Below are 27,878 nucleotides of genomic sequence, written 5' to 3'. Positions count from 1 at the left end.
TGGAGTATACTGTTTGTTTTGGGAAGGGTTTGTAATCTGATCTCCAAAGCTCCGATTTCTGGGCCAGCGGGGCCGAAAGCCCGACTAGTTAATTCACAGCTACTGGAATCGCACTCCCCTCTCAAACAGTAGACACATATTTCCCTTTTTAGGACATATGATGAGGATCTATTACGTAATCTAGGGAGCACTTGGATCTCTAGCAAACTCGTCAGTATGGAAGAAGGCGGTCCCGATACGGAGCGGCAGCCCTAATAACCAATCACAATCTAGGAAGCGTGTGTTCTCGTTCATTGATTGGGAAGAAGGCGGAAACCGTTGGTTGACGTTTAGGTTGCTCGCGCTCACTCTCTGGCTGGGAGTTTTTCGCGTTCATGTTTTCATTGTACTTGTAGTCTTCATACGAACGGGAGGACTATCCTGGGGGGGAAAAGATCGCGCGTGGATTGTTTTAGGCTTCTGTAGAGGGAGATTTGGAGAAAACCGCCTTTGGTGGTAGAATTTTTACTTAAATAGTGTTCTAAAGTTGTCACCATGCCGGTTTTTCACACGAAGACGATAGAAAGTATCCTGGAGCCGGTGGCTCAGCAGATATCACATCTAGTGATAATGCACGAAGAAGGTGAAGTTGATGGGAAAGGTATCCCAGATCTGACAGCGCCCGTAGCTGCTGTTCAGGCAGCCGTTAGTAACCTTGTTCGGGTGAGTAACTTTCTTCTCTGTGTAAAATCACATTGGTAAAGTTTGGCTGAGCTCGGCGAGTGTCGTAGGCTACCTGTCGCATTGTCCCATTCACCCATTACTTTCCAATGAAGTTGGACACACCACTTCACTCAGCAGAGTGTTAATGCGGTTACCAAATGTGTGTTCAATGGCAGGATTAGGGAATGCCATGAAACTTTTTTGGAGTTATTTAACTCGGGGCAAAAGGGCAGTGACGCCCTTTTCCCCTTGAAGATATGCCCTGCCTCCTCCTCTGTACATGACTGCCATAGCTTGACGTAGGCACTGCTGTAATGTGTGAGTCAGGTACAGGACCACAGTGAATTACTTTTTACTTTAATCACTCGGCTGCACAGAACAGCTGCACCTGTAGTGATCATCTATGAATAGTTCTGCAAATCACATCACTGCACTACACATCATATGCATTTGAATATTCAGCTATCAGTGCACTACTAATGCGTGAAAACAGTTATGAAAGGGGCATAGTAAGTAGTAAGAAGCGTGTGCATGTGTATTTGGTCCATAAGATTGTAGGACCAGACTAGGAATCTCAGCTGTAGTGTGTAAATGAGAAGTAGGTGCAGTAATTTGTCGAAACATGTTCAAAATGTGTGGAAATAAAGTGTGTATATAAAGCAAAAACGCATACTTTATACAATTCTAATAAGCTTTAAAATCAATATGTGCTATGATCACCTTTATTCTTAAATACAGCCTGAACTCTCTTATTCAAGCTTTCCTTATAAGTAGTCTTCATGAATAGTTCTTCAAGGACATTCAAAACTCTTCTTTGGATGTTGGATGCCTTTTGTTCTGTTCTCTGTAAAGCTGATCCCACATTGATTTAATAATTTTGAGGTTTGAGCTCTGGGGAGGCCAATCCATGACAGATAGTGTTCCACTGTGTTTTTCTTTGAGTGCTATGGCAGTATGTTTAGGATCATTGTCATGCTGTAAAATAAAGCTGTTGCCAATTAAATGCTTCCAGATGGTACTGGATGGTGGATTAAAATTGAGTGGTAATTTTCTGCCTTCATAATTCATTCAGTTTTGACAAGCTGTCCAAGACTACTGGCTGAAATGCAGACCCAAACCATGAAGGAGCCTCCACCTTGTTTCACATGGCTGCCTTTTGCTATTCCTTCCTGACCTCCTCTTTAAATATTGAACCAAATATTTCATCACTTCAACAAGACCTGTTACCACTAATTTTTCAGTCCAGGTCTTGTGTAATTTGGCATAACTCAGCGTTTTGTTCCTGTTTCCCTTCCCTGTAATGGTTTCTTGAAAGTCACCCTTCCACTGAGAACATTTCTAATGAGGCTTCAGTGGACAGTAGACGGATCAGCTGAAAACCCTGTTTCAGATCTGTTTTTTCATCTAATAGTCTCCGGGAATCACATTGGTGGTGGAAAATACTATTTTATGCCTGTCAGATTGTAAAGTTTAAAATAGATTCTTTGCTAAGTTGTTTTGTGTGGACACACCTTGGTTCATCACTTGAGTGGGTTGCCTTTCTTATGCTTCATGCATTCAGTCATTCATCAAATATAAAGAAATGAGGGGTGGCTTGGAAGTTTTGCACTAATGTAAAAACTGCAACCCTTCAGTATTAAGCTTAATTTTATATTTTAAAAACTGATAATATTTGTAGTAACTGATAAATATGACATTGTGTGTATAATATTCACCTGCAAAAATTCATTTTGAGTTGCGTGTGTTTCATACCTTAGTCATGAGTCACGATTTGCTCTGTGTGTCCTCATGTTACACGGAAACCACTTGCTATTGACCCCATGACCTAGAACCACACTTTTTTTAAATAGAACCTGTCATCATACACGTAATCCTGATGCACTATAGTGAATCTGGCTACATTATCAGATCTAGTTTGTGTCTGTTATCTTTTTCTATCCACATGGTAATTAACTTGTCTATGGGCCTATTAACTATGTGTTTCCAACCTATCTGTTTAAAACATTAAATTATACACACCCCCTTCACCAGATGCAGCTGTTGCCTCAATTATATTTAGACTCAGTGATGTAGTTATAATGGCATGTCTCAAAACCACATTGTATCTATCATGGAAGCTAGTTAGGAAATGACTGTCAATTTTATCCTGAAACACAAGCTGAGTTTGTAACAAAGGAAGCGAGGGTCCTGTCAGATACTGTGGCTTATATGGAAAGAAAAGCATACAGGCTAAATTGAGGCAGACATGGTTCCTGTGTGTTGTGCAGTCTGTCAGCCTGGTCGAGCCCAGAACCCCTGGCACTTGTCGGGCAATAAATTTGGACAATTACTCTGGCGTCAGCAAAGGAATGTTTCATTTAGGTGGATTGCCTACCATTGCCTCGCAGTTTATTTATTACAGTTCATGGCCTATAAGAATTTCAATCTGGTTTACTTCATTCTGACGCTTTGTTTTTCTTCAGTGCCCACTCTTAAACAACAGGTCTGCACCTCATTGTGTCCATTATTTATATGTTTACAGGCTTCTGTCCTCTAAGGGCCTTTATAATACCCCCTTTCCACCCATGCTGGAGCCTATTCTGCTTTGCTGTCTTTCAAGAGCAAACCTTCTATTTTGACAGGTCTAAGAACTAAATGGTACATGTTTTTGGACCATTTTGGGTGGACTGCAGTAAATTTAGACTCCCTTTAACCCCATGATTAGGGTGGATTTAGCACAAGAGCTCATTACCAGTCCACTTACAACAAACCATTAAATAAACAAAGCCAAAGCAGAGCTAAATAAGGCTCGGTAATACATTTGAATATTTAGATATTTAGCGGTCAAGTTGTTCTGCCACTCAGTTGTTAAAAAAGTACAGAATGAAGTTTTTAGTGTAGAAACCTTTTATTTCGGCCAAGTAATTAACATGAAAACAGGGCTTGTCGTAGCACATGAAAATGTCCTGTGTATCCTCAGCTATCTTAGGATGAAATCATCCAGGCTTTCTGGACATTGTGAATTGTGATCAGATGTTTCCAACAGTGGCATGAATGGTTGCACGAGTCTGTAATTATTTCCAGTTGCTGTGGCAACATTACAACATGAACAGCGTTATGAGATCACTGAAGTTAAGGATCCGATGTAATTTCTTGTGGTCACAGTCCCATGAGTCATACATTGCAGAGGCTACATAAGTAATCAAATACACCGTGTAGCCCTTATCTTTGATTTTATCTAATGAGAAAACAGAAGTTTATTTTAGTCCATTAGCTGTTGGTGTCTTTTCCCTGCATATTTCATTGTTTTCCTAAAAATGACTTTTGAACTTCTTCATTTTTGCACCTGTTTTGTACCAGTTACTTGAAGTGAGTCTGCTTGAAAACAAAAAAGTAAGCGTCTAACTGGAAAGTAAATCTTTACTATCTAGGGAAAAGGATGAACCCTTCTAATTGGATTTTATTTAGTCATTGTCGGGATAGGATCATGTCAAAGAAAAGCCATTTATTTGCTTTATTGTCTGTGCTTCCCAGAAAACCATCTGTTGCACAGACTTCCTCCCCCATTAACTCTGTCCAAGATCTCCAGAGCAGAAGCTTAAGTACTGTAATCAAGTTAAAAAAAACTGAGATGACCTAGAAATCAAACAGAGAGCAAGTTACAAGTAATTATACCTTTAAATTGCTTATTAAGATGATTGCACCAGGTTTTCTGACTAAAAAAGGAAGGTGAGATTCCAGGATGTCTTGGATGCTTTAGCCTGTCTGAAGAGATCAGGTACAAATGATTAATTTGAAAGGGTCTGATCTTATTCTAGCAGATGCATGGAGATAAAAGTGCAGCCCCGAACCATAATTGTTACTCTAGCAACATCACAAATTACTGTCATATACTCTGTTCATTTAATATCTATGACTAGTTATTCCTCATTGAGACAATGAGCGATACCTCAATTAAAGATGAATGTGAGGAATGCGAAGAATTCCCAACAGGCAGGAATTTATCCCATTTTGGAGGGGGAGGTCGGATTGGGCTGATTCTTTGAATGAACAACTTTACTCCCTGACCATGTTTTCACATGTCAGGAGCTTCTTTTTTGTCAGTGATATCAAGTTTTAGCCTGATACATATCTTTAGCTGCAGGATGTGGCTATGCTGTGGCTGACTGGTTGATTTCTAGCCGAACCAAGATGCTTGTGCAATGAGAACGATTGTCTTTGTTGCACAAATGAGTGTTGCAGCGGTAACATCAAGAAAATGAAATAAGTTGTTTGTAAAGCTGAAAATGAATAAAGAAAGCATCCTGTCATGAAAATTTGATGCTTGTTTTTTGATGTCTTTCAATTTTAGCAGTCATTTTAATCTGACAAAGTAAAATCATTTCTTAAGGGCACATATCACTGTTAAAAAGACTGATATATTTAATGATTCTAAGAGTTTTGATAATGTCCTAATGGGATAAATGGAGAGCATACTTGTCTGTGTCAGTAACCAGCCTTTAAGGTTGGCTGTGCAGGCCTGTTGTAGCTCATTATTTTTATAGCTCCTTTTTATAGGTGTAAGGTTAAAAAAAATCCTGTTTCTTCCTGTTTGCAGAGACCACGTGACTTGTGGAGATGCTTCTCTGTGTAGATCACTGAGTTTGTGTTGGGATAAAGAAGCTACTGTCTTCTGCAACACTCTGGAGGTTACAAAATATCACTCTGATTTATGAAATGCAGTTACTGGAAGCTGGGCTCTTCAGCAGTCACTGATTAGTGGGTTGTGTGAGAAATCTGGCCTCATGCTTTTTGCTCAATCTGCACAACACATCTGCAACACTCTTGGAAGCCTTTAATATCTTCTCGAATGTCCTTAAACTTTGAAAGAAATACAGAGGATGCAACACGAGGGCGCTTTTAGGGGAATTTTTAAATGCTTAATTGTGACGTGATCAGTATTTGAGTTTTTTTTTTTTTATATAGCAATTTCAATCACCCACTTCTCTAACCCTTTAGAGATGGGAAACAAATAAGCTCATTAAGTAAACTGCTTCACAGGCCAACAAAAGAAACCCTTTCCTATTACCTGGTACTCAAACTTCCTGCATTTTGTCAAGGGAAACAACAGCAGCTCTCCATTTGATTCTATTATCTTGGCAGCAATGTGAGAACTATGGACTGTGAAATGTTTGTATAGTCAAACAAGAACACATTACTAGTCCTCATGCTCATGTACTATCAATTCATAATGCAAAGTTTGTGTATTTTTAGCTTTTTCTGATGAAAATTAGCTGGGATAGGAGAATACGGCAGAGCGTTGAGTTGAAAAGGAAATGCAGGAAGCCAAGTCAGGAATACCCAGCAGCTGTCAGCCCCACTCTGAACAAATGAAAGGAAAGCAAAGGGAAACCCTTGTCCCTCAGCAGCAGGGTGTTTATGACTCCAGAGCACACCATGACAAATCACCAAATGCACCTGGGGTGATCTTTTTTGTGTGTTTTTTTTTTTTTTTTTTTTTTTTTTCCCCCAAGAAACAAAAATTCAAGATTTTGTTGGAATTGTTTCCTGTGCAGTTTGTTCCCCAAAAACACTGCAATCAGTATTACCAAATGTATTTTAAAACACGGTTGTGGCTTTCTAAAATTGCTCAATTGAAACTTATGAAAGAATATTGGAGCAGCAAAGAGAGTAGTAGAAATATAAAATGCATTTCCACGTCAGCTGTAGACAAGGACTTGTACTTGCCTCTTTTTTACCCTATTTGAGCACTTAGCTTTTAACTTTCGTACATTCACTGCGATCACATCTGTCCATGTTGTAATCGAATATCAGAAGCAACTTGGAGATACAGTATTTTGCCCAAGGAAACCTCAACATTTAGCCACTCCACCTTTGAGTTGCTGTTTTCCACGTTGTCAGACAAACCATGTTCTTCGGCACACTTCCGGCACTTTCTTTTTATTAGTTCTGTTGTGGACACCATTCATGCTAGTTATGATAGAGTAATGAACAGACATGAAGTTCTAGTAACCCCTTTAAGCCATCAGCTGCTACTCGGGGCTATTTTGCTATGTTCAGCTTTCTGTGATGTACCTTGTGTAGTTATATTTTGTAGGAGAACAGAGGCAGTAATGATTTGTGTCCTTTAACAGATTCATGGATATTTAAAGTCTTGGACTCTTTCAAACTCAACAATTTGCGTTTTTACACCAGTGTAGTCTGTATTTTAACTGAAAATTAATATTCTTTTCATGTAAACGTGAACAAAAACATCAGTTCCCCTTTTTAGACTGTCTTTTTAGAATAGTTTCCCCCTCATTTTCTGCTAAACAAGCTGAGCTGTAGTCTAGTTTAATGGAATATAAAGCAAACTTACAGTCCTACATTTCATGGAAATAGTTATATCAATCAGATAGTGACAAATAGGTTTTATATGGAACTACGTTATTGGTTGGCCAAATGTGAAGTTGAGGCTTCCTCTCTAGCACTTAAACGTTATCTGTTAAATGTGTTGCTTTAGCTGTCCTTGTTCTGTGGAAGTGAACACTTGCAACATGCTTTTTATTACTCACTCTTCTTTTTAAGATAAGGACAATAAGTATGAATGCTGTTCCCCAGTAAGGCTGTGAACTGCAAAGTTCCTGCATTGTGAAATAGTAGTTGTGATGTATTTCTCTAGCCACAGAGCCTGTTTTGCCTCTCCTAGCAGAACAATTGATTTGTGACTTTCAAGCAGATGATAGGATTTGGACACACCGTGCATAAGTATTTACTGATCCAAATAAGAACAAACATGTTGGACACCGCTTGGAAGATGTGTGATAATGCCATAAGCGCAATCTTTCTGCTGCCCCTCTGAATCATTATTAATCAAAAGCCATTTGATATGTTAAAAAGCAGCACTTCCTGGTTTGAGACTATTGATCAAAGGTAGCTAATGGAGTGCTTTGGCATCAGATTACAGTTCAGAGACACTTACAGTGGAAATCGGCATCTTTCTCTCTGAGAAATACAAGTGTAGTAGTTTATTTTCTTATATGGTGTTAAGGGTTAGTGGTAGCACTGCTTGTAGGAATTTTGCAGTCATAGATCTTTGAGGTCCCCATGACTAACACAGTATTGTGTTAAAACTGCCCGACATGAGAAAGGCAGGCTGTGTCTTGGCAGTCTGGAGGCTTTCAGAGTCGCCTTTCTTCTCGAGAAAGAGTGATGGGCTCCTGTCAACAATGCAGAGTCTGTGCTAAAGGAGCAGCCACTTTATCAAGCTACTTCACAACACAGGAGTGCCAGTGTTTCCACTCTAGGCTCAAATGGGACACACAGCTAAAAGTGTTGTAATGGCAGCTTGGAAGAAGATGACACTAAATCTGTGGAAGGCTTTAAAAAGATGCTGGGAGGGAACAGCTGTGCTTCTTTAAAGTGTTTTGCTAGATTCTATTCAAGAAATAGAGGATTTTTATTGTGGTTTGGTTGGCTGTCATAACTTTAATTATTAATGACTGGTGACCGGACATCCTCATGTCATTGTTTCCCCAAGTCTTGATATCAATAATTAAATGGGGGAAAAAATACCATAAAATTGACAGAAAAGTAATCTGGAAAAAAGAAATACAAAGTATAGGCTTCAGGGGTCTCAGTTCAGTATTATTCTTTATATTAAGTTTGATTTGTTATAAATTAAATATCCTTGCATTTCAACTTTTGTTGCTGTTGGACAAGACTTGTAATTACAGGCCATTCTTGGCTTTGGTAACTAGTGAAGGACATTATCTTCTATTGTTTTACAGAGGAAACTATTAATCTCTTAGGCCAACAAAAGACCCCAGGAGACAAATCAAGAGATAAATAATCAAAAGCTGTAACACTAATGTCAAACTAGGGCTTTGCTGCCGTCACAGGAATGTGGTCCAAAATCACGACAGAGGCTCAAAATAGTAAAAGAGGCCAGGCATCACAAACTGCTCGACAACAAGCGTTGCAAACTTTGGTTACAGTTCTATTTTTACATCAAATTGTTTGGATCGCTGGTGCAAAACAATATTTGAACTTCACACAACAGGAAGAGGCACGACAAGGGAGGAAGGAAAGGAAGACAGTGACAGCATCAAGAAATTTAAATTTGCTCAGTTTCAGAGACTCCTGTGCGACGCTTCGGGGTCAATATGACTCAGCTCTTGTTAAATGAATGTTCAGTTTCAGATCACGTCTAAACTTGACTTGAGCTTCAATAAATAGTAGTGTTGTTTTAACAGTTCTGTGAAGAGCTTACACAATCACCCTTACCTTGGAAAGTCGTTCATGAGCTGCTTAAGCCCCCTTGGCATAATAGATTTATTTACCTAACCCACCTAACAGGTACTCGAAGCACACTGATATAAAGGAGTGAAAGAAATCTATAAATAGCAGACCATATATGCAAATAAAATCATATAGCTGTTGATAAAAGACCTTCAGCATTGCTATGCTTTGTTCCTGTTAGGGCTGATAAGCAAATAACTTAATCAGGTAACTGCTGAAACCACAAGGAAGCTACATTTTTTTTCATCATTCTAGTTTACTGCATCTGTGCAAAATACTTTTTGCAGGTGGATCAGTAGACAAAGTATGACAAAGCTTTAAAGCAAGATAAGACTGGAAAAAGGAAATGCACTCGGATGCACTGAGTAAGTAGTTTAAATACTAAAAATATCCCAACATCAGTTGTTGCTGGCTTTTTTTTCCAGAGCCTCTTTGGAGGAATGTCAGGGTGGCGTATGCTCCCTGCCACTCCGGCCTCCCCGGCTGAGCTTTAGTTTTGGTTTGGCACAACCTTTGCTCCTAATTTATAACCCCACATTTACTCAGAGTCACTCAGGTCCAGTGAGCACAGAGCGAGGAGATGCATGTGTGCTCTGCTCCATTACTGCCTCCACGTCAACCATCTGGAATGGCTCTTCTAGTGGCTGTATACAGACACACTGACAAGCTCACTAGGATTGCTTACTGTAGCATCAGGAATGCATCATGAATAAGAAAAGCAAAAGCAGAAGTCACTGTTTTAAAGGAACTTCCAAGAGATTAAAAAACACTTTGAAAGTTGTGCCAGGATTTGGATTTATTATTTCCCATGCCCTAATTAGACATCTCTAAATTGTTTTGTCTTGTCCAAAATTCAGATATATTTCGGCAAATGTAACTGCAGAACTTAGTTGGATAATTTTAACTTTTTTGATTCCTAGTGTGTTGCCTAGCAGGTACAAAAGAGTTCAGGACATTGAAACACGTTGGAAATGCTTTGTAAGAGTAAATTGTGTGACAGTCAGGAAATCACACCGTCACACATAATCTAGCACTCTGCAACACTTTTACTATTCAGCTGATTTGTAGTGCAATATTAATGTGAAAGGAAAGGTTTGTGCAGCAACGGATCTCATTTAAACTGGTCAGTATGCTCCGTAAGGATGAATGCCTATGATCTCTCACCCATGGCGGCTCAACGTGGGTGAGTTGTGCCTCCCCGCAGAGCTGAGGTCATGGTTGGGGGAGGTGAGTCATTTTGGCATTGGATGGAGAAGAGGCGTTCAGCTGCTTTGCACATTATAACTGTACCAAGGCCTGGCATCCCCCCAGCAGCTGCCTTGTTGAAATAATGCTTCGCTACACAACTAACAGGACATCATTCTTAAAAACTGCCTGATTAACAGCAAGACTCTCTAAGGAGGAAAGTTGTGGTTACAAAGTTTTTACTCATGCATATGACATTTAATTGATGTATGTACTGTGGTCACATTGCATAAAAGCTTTGGAATAGACTGTGTCCACCCTGTTTAAATTTGGTGCAGGTGCTTTAAGCTTTGACTCACAGAAATCCTTATGACTGATGAACTAGTCAGAGTTGAAGCTTGGGTGTTGGGTGTGTCTCGTGTCTGCTGTTTTATTACTGGTGCTATCTTTAACAGTTTGTAAATATAATGGCTAACTGGCTTCTCATTTACAGAGCAAGAATACATAACACCTTCTGGTTAAATGTGAAATTGTTATTGGGATTTTTGTTTTTTTTGGTTGTTCTCACAGTGAGCTTTGGGACTATCCTATCATAAAATATCTGACTAAATACTCTGTGTCAGACGGGTTTTCCACAACTGGAAACATTTCGCTTCATGAGGGAGCAGCATGGATAGTGAACACGCCCACTCACTTGTGTTAAATGTACTGGACTGTGCTATTCACACCTTGGCGCAATCTGACAGGAGCTGTCAGGTTAAAGATTGGCTGATGACCTGTAGGCCCCAGAAAAGTTTGCGGCTGCAGTGAATGTGTCACAGTTGCTTTTAATGCCATCTGGTGATATCACTGGCCAGTATTTATCTGTTGAGTCAGACTACTTTTGCACAGGCTAAAAGCTGTGGGAATATTGTGAAGAGGTGAAAGACTTTCTATAAATAATAAGACCTGTGAACAGCAGGTACATAAATAACAAAAGCAAGATAAGAGTATATGTATCATCTATTAGTCAAGTAAACCAATTTGCCTTTTTTTTTGTAACTAAGTGGTTTGTAGTATCCTTGCTATTATTTATGGTTATTATCTAGATTATTATTCTTGAATTGTGCTAATTTGTGGGAATAGTAGATGTGATGGAATCAGAGAACCCCATGGACACAATCCAGTAGAATAACCACACTTTGACTTCACTTTTCCTAAATCTGTCTCTTATGAAACCTGAGACATGTGCCACCACACTGAGGCACAAGGCAGATGAATATATTCCTGTATTATTTATTTGCCACAGAGTACCTGACAAATAAAACATTTGCAGAGGGGAAAGTCTGCATGCATTATTTAATAGGTAATTTAGGCTTGCACACCTCTTTTCCCAACATGCACTTGTACACATGAGCTCTCTGTCCCTGGCCACACTTATAGTTTCTATGCCAGCGATGTAAAGACCAATTACGGGGCATAGAGTCACAGCAGGTGCACTGATGACAAGGTGCAAAATATGGAGTGAAATTAAGTTGATTGTAGGAAAAACAATCAAATAACACTTTGCTGATTTTATTGTGCTGACCTTTAATATCACTAAAACCCAGATGGATCTATTTTATTGTCAGCAGTTGATTGATTAGTGAAAAATTGTTGGGATTTTTTTTTCAGTTTCTGAAGTAGAACATGCCAGAAATGTCCAGTATGTTCCCAAACGCTTCCCATCACGATCAGCTTGGTGCGCTATTGCACACACTGTGTTTACTTTAAATGTCATGTTTCTTTACATTGTGCGTGTCTAATGTTTCCTCATTTGTGCATTTGTGTTTTCCAGGTGGGAAAGGAGACTGTACAAACCACAGAAGACCAGCTCATGAAAAGGGACATGCCACCAGCTTTTATCAAGTAAGTAAATGCCTCAAATTCATGCATTGACAAACATCTCAAATTCTTGGATTAAATGTCTCTTTCAGTATGTGGAACCCATCAGCTTCCCTTTGGATCTCTTTCTCTCTTTATCTGTTGCAGTAATGGCCGGTTGTGCCCAGGCAAAGGTCAGACATGGCATGTTAAGTGCCTCAGTCTTGCCATGGTGTAACAAAAATACTTTTTAGATCTGGGAGGAGTTCCTTTACCCTTTAAGAAGTGGGACCTCATGAGAGTCACTGGCTGCTGCTTTTTGTTTACAGAAAAAATGTAGATATTGACATAGAAAAGAGATGTCCCCATTTAATCAGTGTATTTGTTCCCCTGGCTTGCTTGACATTGCTTAAGTCATTAGTTTGTGCTTATCTGCTGCCTGTCTCGATCACAATTTTTGACTGATCCTTATTATATGAGAAACTGCAGTCAGCGAGGGGGGAAAGGGCGTCCTATGGGCCACCCAAGGTCAGGGAAAAGCATTGGCAAGCACAGGTCGTCAGGCTCAACACATTTGGCGCCTCAAAGTCACATCGTCACCTTGTCGTCATCCATCAGCACATGCGCTGGAATGTGTCTCCTTCACTAAATATAGTGTCTGCTGGGATCCAGTTAATGCATGGCTCTTTTCTTTCTGGTGCACGCTGAAGGACAGTGCTGGCTGGCTCTGCAAACACACACACATTCATGTCAACCTTGATGCCATGCACATATATTAGCCTTTATCTTACACAAGACTTGATTAACCGACTGTCTCTTGCTTGGCCCCTTTAGTCTATAGCAGTAATGTTTCCTTGTTACCGGTGAACCCTTTAGCCTGTAGGCAAATGTAGTAAGTCAGTATACCGTGGGAACTGAAAGGTGTTGTTCCTTGGCTTACTGCCTGTTTCGATGTGCAAAATGGCTGAGATATTTTGCAGGTGGCATGTACGACAATGAATCAAATGGCTGAGCCTGCATTTTTTTTTCTTTTTTTACTGCTCTACAACTCACAGAGTACACCACACCCAGGAGGCAGCTATTGATCATTACATTTCTGTAAAGCAGGGGTTAAATTGGACCAAGGCCAGACTCGAGAAGTGGGGTTCAGAGGGGAACCCCACCTCTTGGATCTCGTATCACATCCTGTGAAAGCAAGATAACTTCTGTATCAAAAAATTGTTTACAGAATGAATATTTCAGTCAGGCCATTTTTGTTTATGTAGCCACTATCACAGATTTGCCTCATAATCAGTATGACACATGACATTGCTTTAGCTTTTAACCAGTCCCAGACTTGATTACTTAGACTCTGCTCATGAGACCAAATTTTACCTGGAAATAACTTCAAATTAAGATCCCCTGAGTGGATTTATTTTATGGTCTTTCATTAAAGACCACCACTCAAGGTCAATTAATTAGGCCGTTTTTTACAGTCTTTCTTCAAGGAATAAAAAGACATTCAGCAAACAGTAACTCCTTAATTTTGTGCTTTAACCTTTTCCAAACTAAACTTTTAAAATGATTTAAAATAGATTTTAAAATCACATAAATGTATTTCTGAGATCATTGAAGTTTTCAAAACAGAGAAAACCCCCAGGTCATTTTAAAAAGATACAGTGAAAGGACCTTTAAACTTTTTATTCTGAAGAAATTAGTTTGTGTATTTATAACTTCCTTACTAAATAACAAAGTTTGGTTAGGGTATATAATAAGAAATGACTGCGTATGCCCAGCTAGAGTATGACGTGACCTTTTTTGGTTAACAGACTGCCAATTTCACACACTTCTATTTTCTGCAAGCAAATAGAGGAAGCTGACGATACTGTTATTAGCTGTTTGTGTGGGCTCCTTACCAGAGAAATTCTGCCATCACATCTTTCAGTTAAGAATTCGTTTGAGTGGAAATATTTACAGTACTCTGCAGACGTCTTGACCCACCCATTATTTCTTTGTATTTTGCTAGGAAAATTTTAAAAAAAGTTGACAATTATTTACTCAAATGCACAAATACAAATGGAAAAACCCCATGTAAGGGCAGTATGTTTACGATCATTGTCTTGCTGCAAAATGAAGATGTTGCCAAACAGATGCTTTCCAAATGGTATCACATGATGGATGAAAATCTGATGGTACTTTTCCCTGTTCTTAATTTCTATAGTTTTGACAAAATCCCCAACACCACTGGCTGAATTCTAGCTCCAAACCACGATACCGCCTCCATTGTGTCGTCGAGATGGCTGTAGACATTCACTGTACCTCTCTCCTGACCTACACTGTACAAATTGACAGTGATTTGAAGCAAAATTTTCAAACTTGGATTCATCATTCCATTTTTCAGTTTAGTTCTTCAATAATTTGGTATACCTTTCCCTGCCTTAAAAATGGCTTATTGAGAGCCAACCTTCCATTGAGTTCATTTCTGATGAACATTCAGTAATTAGTAGATGGATTAACTGAACAGTCAGATGCATTTGTCAGTTCCTGTGTCAGGTCTTTTCCTATTTCTTAAGAACACTTCCTATTTCTTGATGGGTTGAGACTTGTGCACAGGACTGTATTTGTTTTGTGTTTTGGTTACATTTGATTGCAACTAGCAACAATTAGTGTAAAATCTTATGAGGATCACTTCATTTGAGTCCATATGTAAATGAATATCTGAAGAATTAGCGTGTAGCGAGAACTGCGATATTCTTGATATGCACTTTATGGAAGATGGTGTGAAAAGGATTCACGCTTCATTAACTTTACTGCACAAGGTGTGATTTTTTTTTTCTTTTTAAAAAAAAAAGAAGCATATACTAAAGAGGAAATGAAACAAAGTTATGTTTACATTGCAGTTACTATATGTTATGGCTACATGCTAAGGCTTCCATCTGTCTTTGCTTTATGTTGTTTCTACTTGTAATGTCACTTGGCTTTGTACCATGAGCATGACTCGTGTTAAGCATTTTTCTACAGGCTCTTGAAATAGATTCTCTTCTCTCCACAGAGTGGAGAATGCGTGCGCCAAACTGGTACAGGCTGCATCCATGCTGAAAGCTGATCCATACTCTGTTCCTGCTCGGGATTACCTGATCGATGGCTCTCGGGGCATCCTGTCTGGGACCTCTGACCTGCTCCTCACCTTTGATGAGGCTGAGGTATTCATTCATTCATTCATTCATTTCATTTTATATGGAAAACCTGTTAACCGAAATAAATCTGCTGGAGGTCAGAACATCAGTTTTGTTACGGCAACAAAATACTGATAAGGTGATGCTGCTAGATATCAGTTTTACAGCACCAGATTCATTTCATACTTTTGATGGTGGTTTAGTGACCTTCTACTCCCGTTCTTGTGCTCAGCGGTTGATTTGGAAGGGCTTCACCGACTTATTAATTGACTGTTTAGACGTTCAGAGGATTGCTGTCACAGGCTTCTCTGCTGTAAGGATAGTATCTATTCCGGCCTTCCTCTTGGGTACTGTAGGCAGAGACGTAGATAAATATGCTGCACGTGTACAGAAACACTTCCTATATCTCAAATCAGACGGGAATATCATCTGTCATGCCCATCTATCTTTTCCTCTCAGGGACAGAGTGAAATAAAAAAAGTTGCAGGTCAGCACTCTGGATGCAGACATTAGGCATCCCAGTCCTGTCTGCAGCAGTCAACAGGAGTCATCCGTCAGCACTGCAATCATGTTTTCCGGTAGAGCTCAGGGATCACCCTGCATAGTGTAGTGGTGACTCCAGCAGTTCACATAAAGCTGGAGTGAAGCAGGACAAAGAAGTGGGGAATGTCAGTTGGCTGTGTTATCAGAGTGTAATTAGAGGGAATGTGAAAGGGGTGTGTGAATGTGTGTTTGCACGATCACTTGTTTTATTTGTCTTTGAATTAGATTAAGTAGTTGTTGTTTTTCTTTTTTTTCTTACTGTTCTCATAGGTTCGCAGAATAATCCGTGTGTGCAGAGGCATCCTGGAGTATTTGGCTGTGGCAGAGGTGGTGGAGTCTATGGAGGACCTCATCACATATACAAAGAACCTGGGACCAGGTCGGTCTTCCAGTACAAGCTTACTTAGCCGAAGTCTTAACTAGACAGCGTGTAAAAAATAACATTTTGCTGTGTTAGTTGACAGATTCAGAAGTTGTTTTTGCTGTGTAATCATTCTAGTGTAAGTGTCAGTTGTGATACCAGTGCAAAATAGTTATTTTTCCAACTCTGTTTTGTTGCCTCTTTCCAGGTATGACGAAGATGGCAAAGATGATAGATGAGCGGCAGCAGGAGCTCACGCATCAGGAGCATCGCGTGATGCTCGTCAACTCTATGAACACTGTCAAAGAGCTGCTGCCCATCCTCATTTCAGGTATTCTTGTTCTCTATAACTGTTACACAAGTCAGTGTTTCTTTAAAAGGGAAGTCATTTTTATTTGGATTATCCGATTTCTTATCGCAAGTTCCGTTTTATATTTAAGGCATCAAAATTTATGTGACAACCAAGACCTCTGAAAGCCACGGAGTGGAGGAGGCCTTGAAGAATCGTAACTTCACTTTTGAGAAGATGAGTGCTGAGATAAACGAGATCATCCGAGTGCTGCAGCTGACTTCCTGGGACGAGGATGCTTGGGCAAACAAGGTTCATACAGTATAATTATATGAGTATGAAACTCCACAGAGTCGCTTTTACACAGTAAATATACACGAGTAGCTACAGTCTGTGTGGCTGTTTGAGCTGCTGTGTTTAAACCTGTTTTTTTGTGTGCTTTGGGAAAACAAAACACCCATATTGCTTCCATGTACTCATAGAAGATCAGCAATGAACTGGAAAGTTCATAAAGTGATGGCAACTCTCAGCTGTATTTTTTCCCCCCTTTTAGTAACAAGTGCTTTGTTTCATCACAATGAGACTGTATCAGTTTTGACAGCTGTGAATGAGATTTTTTCATTACAATTAGAAACAAAGTACACATGCCTTAGCTTCTCCTCTCTCTTTCTTGTATAGTCGGTTAATGTGTTAGGTTCTTTTATGTTTTTCAGCTCTGCATGTGCAGCTCCTTTCCTATCCCAGGGTCTCTCTAAAATCTCCTTCCTGTGTCACTTCTGTCTATTTTCTGTTGTGGTTCTCAGTCAGTATGTCTAGTTGAACATTTGAATTTATGTCCCTCTTTCTTTCTTTTTACCATTTCTTTCTCCCTTCACCCCCTGTAGAAGGTAAGGCTTGCCTGTGTCGCCCTTTGGTTGTACAGCAGCATGCTTATGAGAGATGAGTGGGCTTTTTGTGCTTTGTAGTGCCTTTGTGTGCTTTTCAGTAGCGAGACTGTTAGGAGGTTAAATTTACTATTAATTAATAAATTCAATTACTATTATCTACTATAGACTGGAGTTTTGTTGATGAAGAGTAAAGCAGGTTGAAGTGCAGAAATGTCTGCCTTTTTTGGATTTTGTTTGCCTTGCAGTAAGACTTTGTATCAACATCTGTGTGTCCCCCCTTCTCTGTCCTTTAAACCTCACTATAGCCTTGTCTTCAGCTGCTTGGGTTATTGATTGACCTGACTCATGCAGTATTGATTTTGGCATCATTAGGGAGGACTCTGAGCGTTCATCTCTTCTTGCCATGAACATCAGGTTTCTCCTGATGGAGGAGAGCACATAGAAACTCTGATATGGATTTTGTTTTATGAATGGCTAATTGTTTGTTTAATCCAACATACATAACCAAATTTTCTCAATGTTTTTTTTTTTTTTTCACGAACACTAAATATCTGTTGTCATTTAACATCATCACCATAATCAATGCCATTAATCATACCCCATCTGCTTTCTAAATATAAGCTTAAATGAATGCATGTTTGCAAAGGATATATCTTTCACTTTACTTCACTGGCTTTTTGTACTCGTACACACGCACAGACACACACATAGTCAGTTAATGCCAAAGCAGCTGCGTGCTGAGCATATTTGAACAATAAAGTAATACACCCACACATCTCCGGTATCATCACTTCACACCTTTTTGCTTGTGTAGTCTGTACCTGTTTTTTCTCTTTCCATTTTTAGTCACATTGAATCACATGCATGGTTTTCATCTAGTTGGTTTTGACTAGCTTAAACATGCATTACATTTTATTTCATTTTCTTTTTTTAATCATGGAGGTTGGTTCTGCTTATGTGGTTTGATTTGCTTTGAAACTCTTTACTGAACTCTGTAGTCAGTCTTCATACAGCAGGATATTGTACCCTGAAAAACAAGTTAATTCAAACACTCATCTGATCTGGTCTCACGCTTGGCTCAAGCTCCTGCAGGACTCTGCTTTGATTTGCAGACTTCTGCAAAGACAAGGCTCATTGTTGAGTCAGTTGCTGTTGGATAGATTGTTGTATTTCCATCCACTCGGACGGAGATACAATGGAAAATCTCTCGGCTTTATAAAAACGCACACCCTTTGTCGACAAAGGGAAAGAATAATGGAAAAGGCATGTTTTTACGTGGCTGAGCGTGACACATTTTAACAGTGCTGCATGTGGATTATGCCAAATGTTTATTTAACTCAAATAACGGTTGATCATGATGGTGACAGGGCCTGGAAATTTTCCCTGTAGTCACTGACTCAGTGAGAAGTCCGAGCTTCCAGATCACTTGATTTTTAAACAGAAGTTGCATTTAGTTGCCTTGAGATAGCTGCTTTTGTAGAAACTGAATTCAACTGAATTCAATTTGATTCACATAAACATTAGTATTTGTAGAAAAATAGATTGAGTGTTAAAATAAAGTGACTCTACACTGTAATGTTTTATATGGAGATTCTGCAATAAGAGTAAAATGATTCATGAACTCCTCGTGCAGATTTTAATGCCTGAGACAGCCACGACCAAATGAATTATGTTCTCTGGTTGTCCAGCTGTTCGGTCTGTTCGATATGTTGGCACGGCATTGAGAACTGGAGACTCAGGAGAATCTGATTAGGTTTTGGTCGTCACGGGATGTCATATGTTGACATTATGTCTTTCACATAATTAGTCAGACGCCAGTAGTACAAAATTCCACAAAATGTCTGTAGAATAAAATAAAATGATGTTGTTTCATATCATAAAGGGCAAAGATTAAGCATGTTGTTCTGCAAAAACAGCACAATTGTTTATTGTTATTCATCTCCATAACTCAGGAGCTGAAAGGAGGATTGTCATCATGTTTTACACTTGGTTGGTTAGTGACTTGGTGACACTGATCTAGCGAAGATGCCTTGAAACTATGATGATTTGTGCTGCTGGTTTAAATATATGTGTGTTTGTGTGTATCATTCATCCATCAAAATGTGATGATTGTTTGCAGCAGCATCCATATTTGTTGCTCTGACAAAATCAGCATCTTTTTAAAACTGTCAATAGTTGATATGTCACAGATATGGATGTAAACTCCAACTTGACTGGTTGGCGCAAGCATATAACAGTGAGGGAGTAATTTTAGTCTTTTTAGCATATTGATATATTCCTTTCTTTCAAAACTCAAAGGACACAGAGGCTATGAAGAGGGCTCTTGGGCTAATCGATTCAAAGATGGCTCAGGCTAAGAACTGGCTGAGGGATCCAAATGCTCAACCAGGTAATAATCCTCAGTTTCCTCTACGTTAATCCCTTCATTCTGTAGCTAATCACATCCTTATCCTTATGCGTGGCCTAAGTGAATTTAGAGACATATTTGGTATTTCTGAGTTCATTTATTTGTGTTTTTCTGTGGGTTTTTTTTCTGTGTTTGTCTTTTTCTAGGGGACGCAGGTGAGCAGGCCATCCGGCAGATTCTTGATGAGGCTGGAAAAGTTGGTGAACTTTGTGCAGGGAAGGAACGCAGAGATATAGTTGGCACAGCGAAGACACTAAGTCAAATGACAGACCAGGTGTCTGAGATGAGAGCCAGGTAAAGTGCACATTAACAACACTGCTTTGCATATTTGTGTTGCAGCTGTTGCAAAATAATTGTCCTCCTCTTTTGCACCTTTCTTCAAATAGTCTTGATTTCTGCTATTGTACATTTCATGTGTTGATTTGGTGTTTTAGCAATGTGCTCCTTTGATACAGTTGTTTCATTTTCAGTCCTCAAAGGATAAAGGTTGTAATGCAGTAAGCATATTAAAGGGGATTATAGTGTACAGAAGTGGAAGTGATAAGACCTGATAAGAAATGTTATTGTCACCAGAGACCCTGAGTCACACTAGATTAAAAGCAGCTGTCTGGTATTAATCCATAATCCACTTTTAACCTCTGGTGCTGTTACCTCTACGAAAACACAGATGAGTCTATAAATCAGGCATTACGACATTAAGTGTGGAAGTTTTACTTAATCAAGTGGGCCATATGGATTAAGCTCTGCAGTAAAAAAGCAAACAAGTAGATCAAAAGAAGTGCAAATGTGCACTTAATGGTATCTGGGTGTTTTCTTTGTCCATCTCAGAGGTCATGGAGCATCCCCGGTTGCCATGCAAAAGGCACAGCAGGTTTCCCAAGGTCTCGATGTGCTCACAGGCAAGGTGGAAAATGCTGCACGGAAACTGGAGGCCATGACCAACTCCAAGCAGGCCATCGCCAAAAGGATCGATGCTGCGCAAGTGAGTCATTAGCTCAGAAAACATGGCTTCAGACAGTTCAGTGCAATTTGATGGTTTTGATTATTTTGTGCGCATGTGTTTTGTCTTGTTGCAGAATTGGCTTGCAGACCCTAACAGTGGAACAGAGGGAGAGGAAAATGTCAAGTCGGTGCTCATGGAGGCCAGAAAGATTGCTGACATGTGCGAAGACCCCAAAGAAAGAGATGACATCATGCGCTCTGTTGGAGAGATCGCTGCCATGACTGCCAAGCTGTCTGATCTCAGAAGACAGTAAGTTAAAGACCGCCGGAAAAATGGGAAAAATGGTTTTGTTTTTCCACACGTGAAGCGTGAGATTGATTGCTCTGTGTCTCCCTAATCCAACTGGTGTGCGTTCACACTTTACTACAGTTGTTCAGATGCTTTTTTCACCCCTGAATCATTCGCTACTGTCATCATCATCAAATCCCTGCTGTTTACTTTTCGTTGCGAGGAAACGGTATTAGTGTTTCTTTTTATGTATGCAGGAAAAAATGAGAAATGTGTACAGTCACGGTTGTCAGCTACCAATTTCATACTATAATTTGACAGTTTGGATCTGTTCATATTCAGCATTGCACATATGGATGATCGGCTGCACCTGCGATTGTTTTAAGTAAAAAGTCCTCATTTGACCATATTTGTAGGTGAACTCCAGATTTAATAGCGATACAGACCTCATTCCAGCCATAACTTTGTGATAAATTACGTTGCTGTTTTTAATTCCTTCAAGGGGCAAAGGTGACACGCCTGAAGCCAGAGCTTTGGCTAAACAAATCGCAACAGCTCTGCAGAACCTGCAGTCCAAAACCAACAAGGCTGTGGCCAACAGCAGGCCTGCAAAGGCAGCTGTTCACTTGGAAGGAAAAATCGAGCAGGCACAGCGCTGGATTGACAATCCCACCGTGGATGACAGCGGTGTGGGTGAGTCTGGCTTGCATCCTCCCCAGACTTCCTCGTGTCTGTCTATCTCGCACACACTTTATATTCACTCCACTGCTCCCGTGGCTTAATTACAGACTATACAAATTATACACATACTCGACATTCCATTGTTGTCTTATTCCCTGGTTTTGGCCCATCTCCACTTAAACCTGGACAACTTACGTGGTTTTGAACAAAGTTGGAGGGTGCTTGTTCCACAAATAACTACAGTAGCTTCCCGAGAAAAAGCAAACGAGAAATATTACAGAAAGAGACACTGATCTGATTTCTTTAGCAGCTGGGCTGTTTTGCAGCTAGTTGTATGAGATGACAAAGTTCAATGCTGCGATGAGCAGATATTCCACTTACCTAGTGCTGAAACTGGAAGTGAAATATTTGGTTTACCACTTTTGTTATTCATCAAAAGAAAATGTTAAAAGCACATTTGTTCCAGCTTCTCAGATGTGCTGACTTGCTTTTCTTCTTTCATTGTATAATGAATCTTCTAACCCTTTGCCAAACCAAACCATCTACTGGAACATATTTCTTTGTGTATTAGGATGGACTTTTTTTTACATTTTCAGGGCATTTTTGGTGTAAAATAGAAAAAGCATCCAAAATTAACCCAAAATGAATCTTATTATTTCATAATGTATGTCAGGGATAGGTTTTTATCTATATAGATAAGAGCTATACATTGGTAATTGCCTATGCAGCTGTCAATTTTGTTATCTGTAGATGCACTATTAAATTAAGCTTAGAGCTTGTGGATTTATAATAAGGAATTGTTTACAAATGTTAACGCAGAATTAATTTTTCTAAGCCAAACTAAATTAAATATGTTGTTATTTGTACTTTTTTTTGTTTTTAGGCCAGGCAGCCATACGTGGCCTAGTTGCAGAGGGCCACAGGCTGGCCAATGCCCTGCCAGGCCCATACAGGCAGGAGCTGCTAGGCAAGTGTGAGCAGGTAGAGCAGCTCATGGCCCAACTCGCTGACCTGGCTGCCCGCGGTGAAGGGGACTCCCCTCAGGCACGTGCTGTGGCTCAACAGCTCCAAGCAGCCCTGAAGGTAAGATAGCTCACATTCTTCAGTCATTCCCACCCAGGTCTGTAGCTTCTCTGACAGGATTCACTCAGGAATGCAGGCAAACAACCCCCTCTGCTGGTTACCAGGGGTGGAGGAAACTAATGCCCTAAAAGCTTTTTATATTTCCCTAAAGCTTACTTAAATGTAAACTTGAATAAAAGACAGTGTAATATAGTGTTGTAGCCATGATCATATTGTAATATGCACTTCATGCAGCTGCTGAAGCTAAATAAGAACAGATGTGTATCTATAATCTCAGCAAAACTCTGTGTGAGTGCTGGCTAATTGTAACATTTGTCTGACCTCATCTCAGGATCTGAAAGGAAAGATGCAAGAGGCGATGACTCAGGAGGTGTCTGACATCTTCAGTGACACAACTACCCCCATCAAGTTACTGGCAGTGGCCGCTACCGCCCCGCTCGACGCCCCCAACAGAGATGAGGTCAGCGGCACAGTCACTCTACTACTAACTATGATCTCACTGCAGTGATTCTTTTTCATTTGTATTATATTTATTGGCAGGGTGTTCTGTTGTTTCCAGAAACCATTTTGGATAATTGTTTTTATTTGATCATGTGTAGGTCTTTGACGAAAGAGCTGCCAACTTTGAGAATCACGCCAATAAGCTTGGCACCACAGCAGAGAAGGCTGCTGCTGTTGGCACTGCTAACAAGAGCACGGTGGAGGGAATCCAGGCTGCCGTCAAGTCGACAAGAGACTTAACACCACAAGTATGTTATGGTTGAGTGTTTGTGTTTGTGTCTGCCCTCCACTCCGCCGTGAGCCACAGAGCTTAAGTGTTTCTCACCACTTGAAATGAGTTTTTAGCAGTTGTAAGTAGACTTCCAATTAATGTTTTTTTTTTCCCCCCTTTCTGTTAGGTGGTATCTGCTGCTCGCATTTTGCTGAGAAACCCCGGCAACCAAGCAGCATATGAACATTTTGAAACCATGAAGAACCAGTGGATTGACAATGTAGAAAAAATGACAGGTAAGGTGCCGTAAAGACCCTGAAAACGGCTGGAACATCGTTTTATATCTTGGTCCTGGTATAACTCCCTGTGGTTCCCCGTGGATGTCTAGGTTTGGTGGACGAGGCCATCGACACCAAATCTCTGCTCGATGCCTCAGAGGACGCCATAAAGAAGGACCTGGATAAGTGCCGTGTGGCGATGACCAATCACCAGCCTCAAATGCTGGTCGCAGGTGCTACCAGTATCGCCCGCAGAGCTAACCGCATCCTCCTGGTAGCTAAACGAGAGGTAGAAAATTCTGAGGATCCTAAATTCAGGGAGGTGGTGAAGGCTGCATCTGATGAACTGAGCCAGACAATCTCTCCCATGGTGATGAATGCTAAGGCTGTGGCTGGAAATATCCAGGATCCAAGTAGGTTTATGTTTCTCACAGGTTTTGTCTTATGTTCATATGGCACATTTTGATTAATGGTCATGTGTTTGTTTTAATTGCCAGGTCTTCAGAAGGGCTTTTTGGACTCTGGTTATAAGATTCTTGGTGCTGTGGCAAAAGTCAGGGAGGCTTTCCAACCTCAAGAACCAGACTTCCCTCCACCTCCTCCTGAACTGGATCAGCTTAATGTAAGTTTTCATATAAGTACAACTTTAGATTTGGAAAATAAATTAAAGCTCCTCTGATTGTTCACAATGATTTGTGTAACCGCCTAACCCCGATTGTTTTAATGTTTCCTTCTAGCTTAACGATGAGGCAGCACCTCCCAAACCTCCTCTCCCAGAGGGTGAGGTTCCTCCCCCAAGGCCTCCTCCCCCAGAAGAGAAAGATGAGGAGTTCCCTGAGCAGAAGGCTGGTGATGTGGTTAATGAGCCCATGATGGTGGCTGCGAGGCAGCTTCACGATGAAGCCCGCAAATGGTCCAGCAAAGTAGGTCAACACTATAAACCCAGCAGATGTGACGATACCAGAGGTTTGCTGATACCTTTTACATTTAGGTCAATAAGAGCCTAACCTGAGCCCAAGCACATTTTGGTGTTGTGAAAATAATTTCTAAGGAGTTCTAATGACTCTAATTTCATTCGTTTGTAATGAGCGTTCTAAAGATCTTTCTTTGAAACACTAAAAGCAGGTTTCCCTGCCAGTTTGACATACCAGCTTAACAATAATTTACCACTAGAGGAAGTGATAAGATACATTGCAGAGATGTTTGGTTTTTTTTTAACTTTAATTATGTTCTTGCTGTGCCTTGTAGGGAAATGACATCATTGGTGCTGCCAAACGAATGGCCCTTCTCATGGCGGAGATGTCACGTCTGGTGCGTGGAGGCAGCGGAAACAAGCGTGCGCTCATCCAGTGCGCCAAAGACATCGCTAAGGCTTCTGATGAGGTCACACGGCTGGCTAAGGAGGTGGCCAAGCAGTGCACTGACAAACGTATCCGGACCAACCTGCTACAGGTCAGTTTAAGTTGTCTTCATCATATGGTTCAACCATTACCTCTTTTTCCCAGTTTGCACAGACAGTTTGATGTATTTTTATAAATAATGTTTCTAATCTTCTTTAAGGTGTGCGAGCGCATTCCCACCATCAGCACTCAGCTCAAAATCCTGTCGACAGTCAAGGCCACCATGTTGGGTCGTACCAACATCAGCGAAGAGGAGTCAGAGCAGGTGAGCAGAGTTTGACATCAGGGTGCCATTTCACTGAATTAACCTCTGAGAAAAGTATCATTCGAATCTCCATTTGTGTCCATTTTCATTTCTCCTTTCAGGCTACTGAGATGTTGGTCCACAATGCTCAGAACCTGATGCAGTCTGTGAAGGAGACTGTCAGAGAGGCTGAGGCAGCTTCCATCAAGATCCGGACAGATGCAGGTTTCACCCTCCACTGGGTCAGAAAGACCCCCTGGTACCAGTAAGAGAAGAGAAGGGCCATTGTTCATGCCGGTCCAGGAGGACTTTGAATGGACAGATACATGCTTTACCAGAGTTATGATATCAGTGCCCCACATCCTAATGTTGGAAGAGTTTCTCTTGGTCCCACGTCCTGTCTGTAACAGTTGCTGTTCTGATATAATGTAAACGGTGGGACTTTTCAATGTGAGTTATGGCTTATAATCTTACTGGGAACAGCTTTTTTTTTTTCTAAAGTGTGTAAAAATGTGTTTTTATTTTGAGAAATCCCAGGAATATATATATTTTGATCAGAGGTTAGATTTCCTATAATGTGAGGTTAATTGTTTCTGGCCTCTTCTAGCAAACCACGGTAAATTAAATTGAAATATAACATTATCTCTAGACATTTTTCTATCTTTGTACTGATAATTTTATTGTCGTTATCATCCATTCGTTCTTTCTAGAATAAGCACATGAACCTGGGGAGTTGTTACAAGTACATTATACACATTATACACTTGCGCTGAGTGCATGCATCTATTCAGCAGTATTTTGTCTGTTTACACTATTCTGTATTATGACAACTGAAAGAGAAACACTGTTTTACTTATGCCGTTGTAGCAGTCTGTATTTGCTTTTGCCAAAGACATCCTGCAACGATTTCAAGTCTTTCTTTGGTCAGCAATACTTATTTGACTTTAAGGGATAGTTTTAAGATGTACCTGACTGAAAGGAAAAAAAACTAATTTTAAGAGCTGGCAGAGCTTTTAGGCCTGCATTTGACTCATTCAACTCTTTTTGTTTAACACGCTGCATTGAGATTACATGTAATAAACGGGCTTATGCTACACTATGCGGCTTAATAGCCAAAAAGTTATTACTCTAATCTTCCCAGCAAAGCTTTGCCTTCTTTAGAGAAAGTCATCCAGCCTGTTGTTTTCTTTGTTGTTTTTCACTCAACATTATTGTACGTCTCATATCTTTGTTGTGCACAATCATTTTTGTAATATACGAATAGCACACTTCTTAGGTAGTCAAGGGAAAGTCATAAAAGCACAGTGTCTGCAGCTGGTGAAATCTTCTTTTTATATTCTCACGTCTGTCTAAAGATATCCTGATACACTAAAATTAAATGGCCACTTCTTGGGGCTACAGTAGTTGAAACTTTAAAATATTTGAAGACTGTTGGTGTGAATGTCTCATTTTAAGTACCTAATGCCAACTGATGTGCCTTGGGAAATAAACTTTATTTGCAATTGATACAATTTTCATTTTAAGATGTTTTGTATCATTTTGTACCAGGTGTCATTGTGTTGATTTCTTTGAAACACTTGCTGTACATGATTCTTCTTTAAAATGTTCCCGGTTTATGACTTACTTTTAGTCATGTTATGCTCTATGCAAAACCTTGCAGATCTTCAAATTATGCAATGTAGCTGGGGTCAAATGGGCCTGAATGTGGATTTGCTTAACAATTTTGTAATAAAGCATTTTATAGCACTTGGAGGTGTTTTGATCTGTATTTTCTGTTGTTCTGACACACACACAAGTAAGTACTGTACAATAGTTAGATTTATTTTCTGAATTTCATTCATTCTTCTAGAATTATTTATCTTTCCTTTATTAGGAATGTGTTACCAACCAAAATATTTTATATCAATAATTTTGTATCTCATGGAAACCTGTCCTTTCAGCATAATTCACATAAGAGATTATATATGAAAGCTCAATTCTAATTTTTAATAGAACCTGGCAATCCAATGACGACACCTTCACAAAGTCAATAGTCTCTGGGTTAGCCTTGTGTAACTTGCTGTTTAATTTTATTAACTCACAAAGGCATTTTTGAATCTCCACAACACAAAATGACCATAATCTAAACACTAAAAAAACCTATCAACGTTCAGACAATGCTGGATACTTTGAGGTGTTGTGCTTTAGGGTGACATAACAGCCAACATGTACCCAGTTAACACAATAACATAGGCTGGAGCCTATCCCAGCTTTGATGGAGTGAGAGGCAGGCTGCGAGTCCAGTGCAGAGCTAATACAGACAGACGATTATTCACACTCATGCATTTGACCAATTTAGAATCCACAATTAACCCAACATCTATGTCTTTGGACTGTGCGATTAAAGCCAGAAAGACCCTACACAGGCACAGGGACAACATGCAAAACCCACAAAGGTCTGACTGGCAGATAATTTCATTTTACGTGTAACTTCACCATTTCAGGGCCTGATTGTGGCTCAAAGAGTTGGCAGTTTGTCTTGTAACCGGAAGGTTGCAGGTTCGAGCCCCGGCTCGGACAGTCTCGGTCATTGTGTCCTTGGGCAAGACACTTCACCTGCCGCCTACTGGTGATGGCTAG

The 27,878-nt window shown here is 40.1% G+C and overlaps 1 protein-coding gene across 1 annotated transcript; it reads left to right on the top strand.

Moving 5' to 3' along the window:
- The first annotated feature begins 330 nt into the window (after positions 1-330).
- LOC146512612 (vinculin) lies at positions 331-27,005 on the top strand. The gene is made up of 21 exons (XM_085169803.1): positions 331-702; positions 11,963-12,033; positions 15,020-15,170; positions 15,957-16,065; positions 16,256-16,378; positions 16,488-16,648; positions 19,522-19,612; positions 19,777-19,924; positions 20,459-20,612; positions 20,707-20,882; positions 21,364-21,554; positions 22,426-22,625; positions 22,957-23,085; positions 23,225-23,374; positions 23,525-23,633; positions 23,726-24,028; positions 24,113-24,237; positions 24,353-24,538; positions 24,864-25,067; positions 25,176-25,280; positions 25,382-27,005. The coding sequence occupies exons 1-21, from the start codon at positions 535-537 to the stop codon at positions 25,526-25,528; spliced, it is 3,201 nt and encodes a 1,066-aa protein (XP_085025929.1). The 5' UTR covers positions 331-534; the 3' UTR covers positions 25,529-27,005.
- Positions 27,006-27,878: the final 873 nt, after the last annotated feature.

The sequence above is a fragment of the Neolamprologus multifasciatus genome, chromosome 8 (genome assembly GCF_963576455.1).
Source record: "Neolamprologus multifasciatus chromosome 8, fNeoMul1.2, whole genome shotgun sequence".
Taxonomy (NCBI): domain Eukaryota; kingdom Metazoa; phylum Chordata; class Actinopteri; order Cichliformes; family Cichlidae; genus Neolamprologus; species Neolamprologus multifasciatus.
This window is presented reverse-complemented; position numbering and strand designations above follow the sequence as displayed.

Excerpts from the sequence above, each read along its gene's own strand:
- LOC146512612 (XM_085169803.1), top strand. The coding sequence starts at position 535 with ATGCCGGTTTTTCACACGAAGACGATAGAAAGTATCCTGGAGCCGGTG. Across the intron at positions 703-11,962 it reads CCGTTAGTAACCTTGTTCGG|GTGGGAAAGGAGACTGTACA; the intron begins GTGAGTAACTTT and ends TGTGTTTTCCAG. Across the intron at positions 16,066-16,255 it reads TACAAAGAACCTGGGACCAG|GTATGACGAAGATGGCAAAG; the intron begins GTCGGTCTTCCA and ends GCCTCTTTCCAG.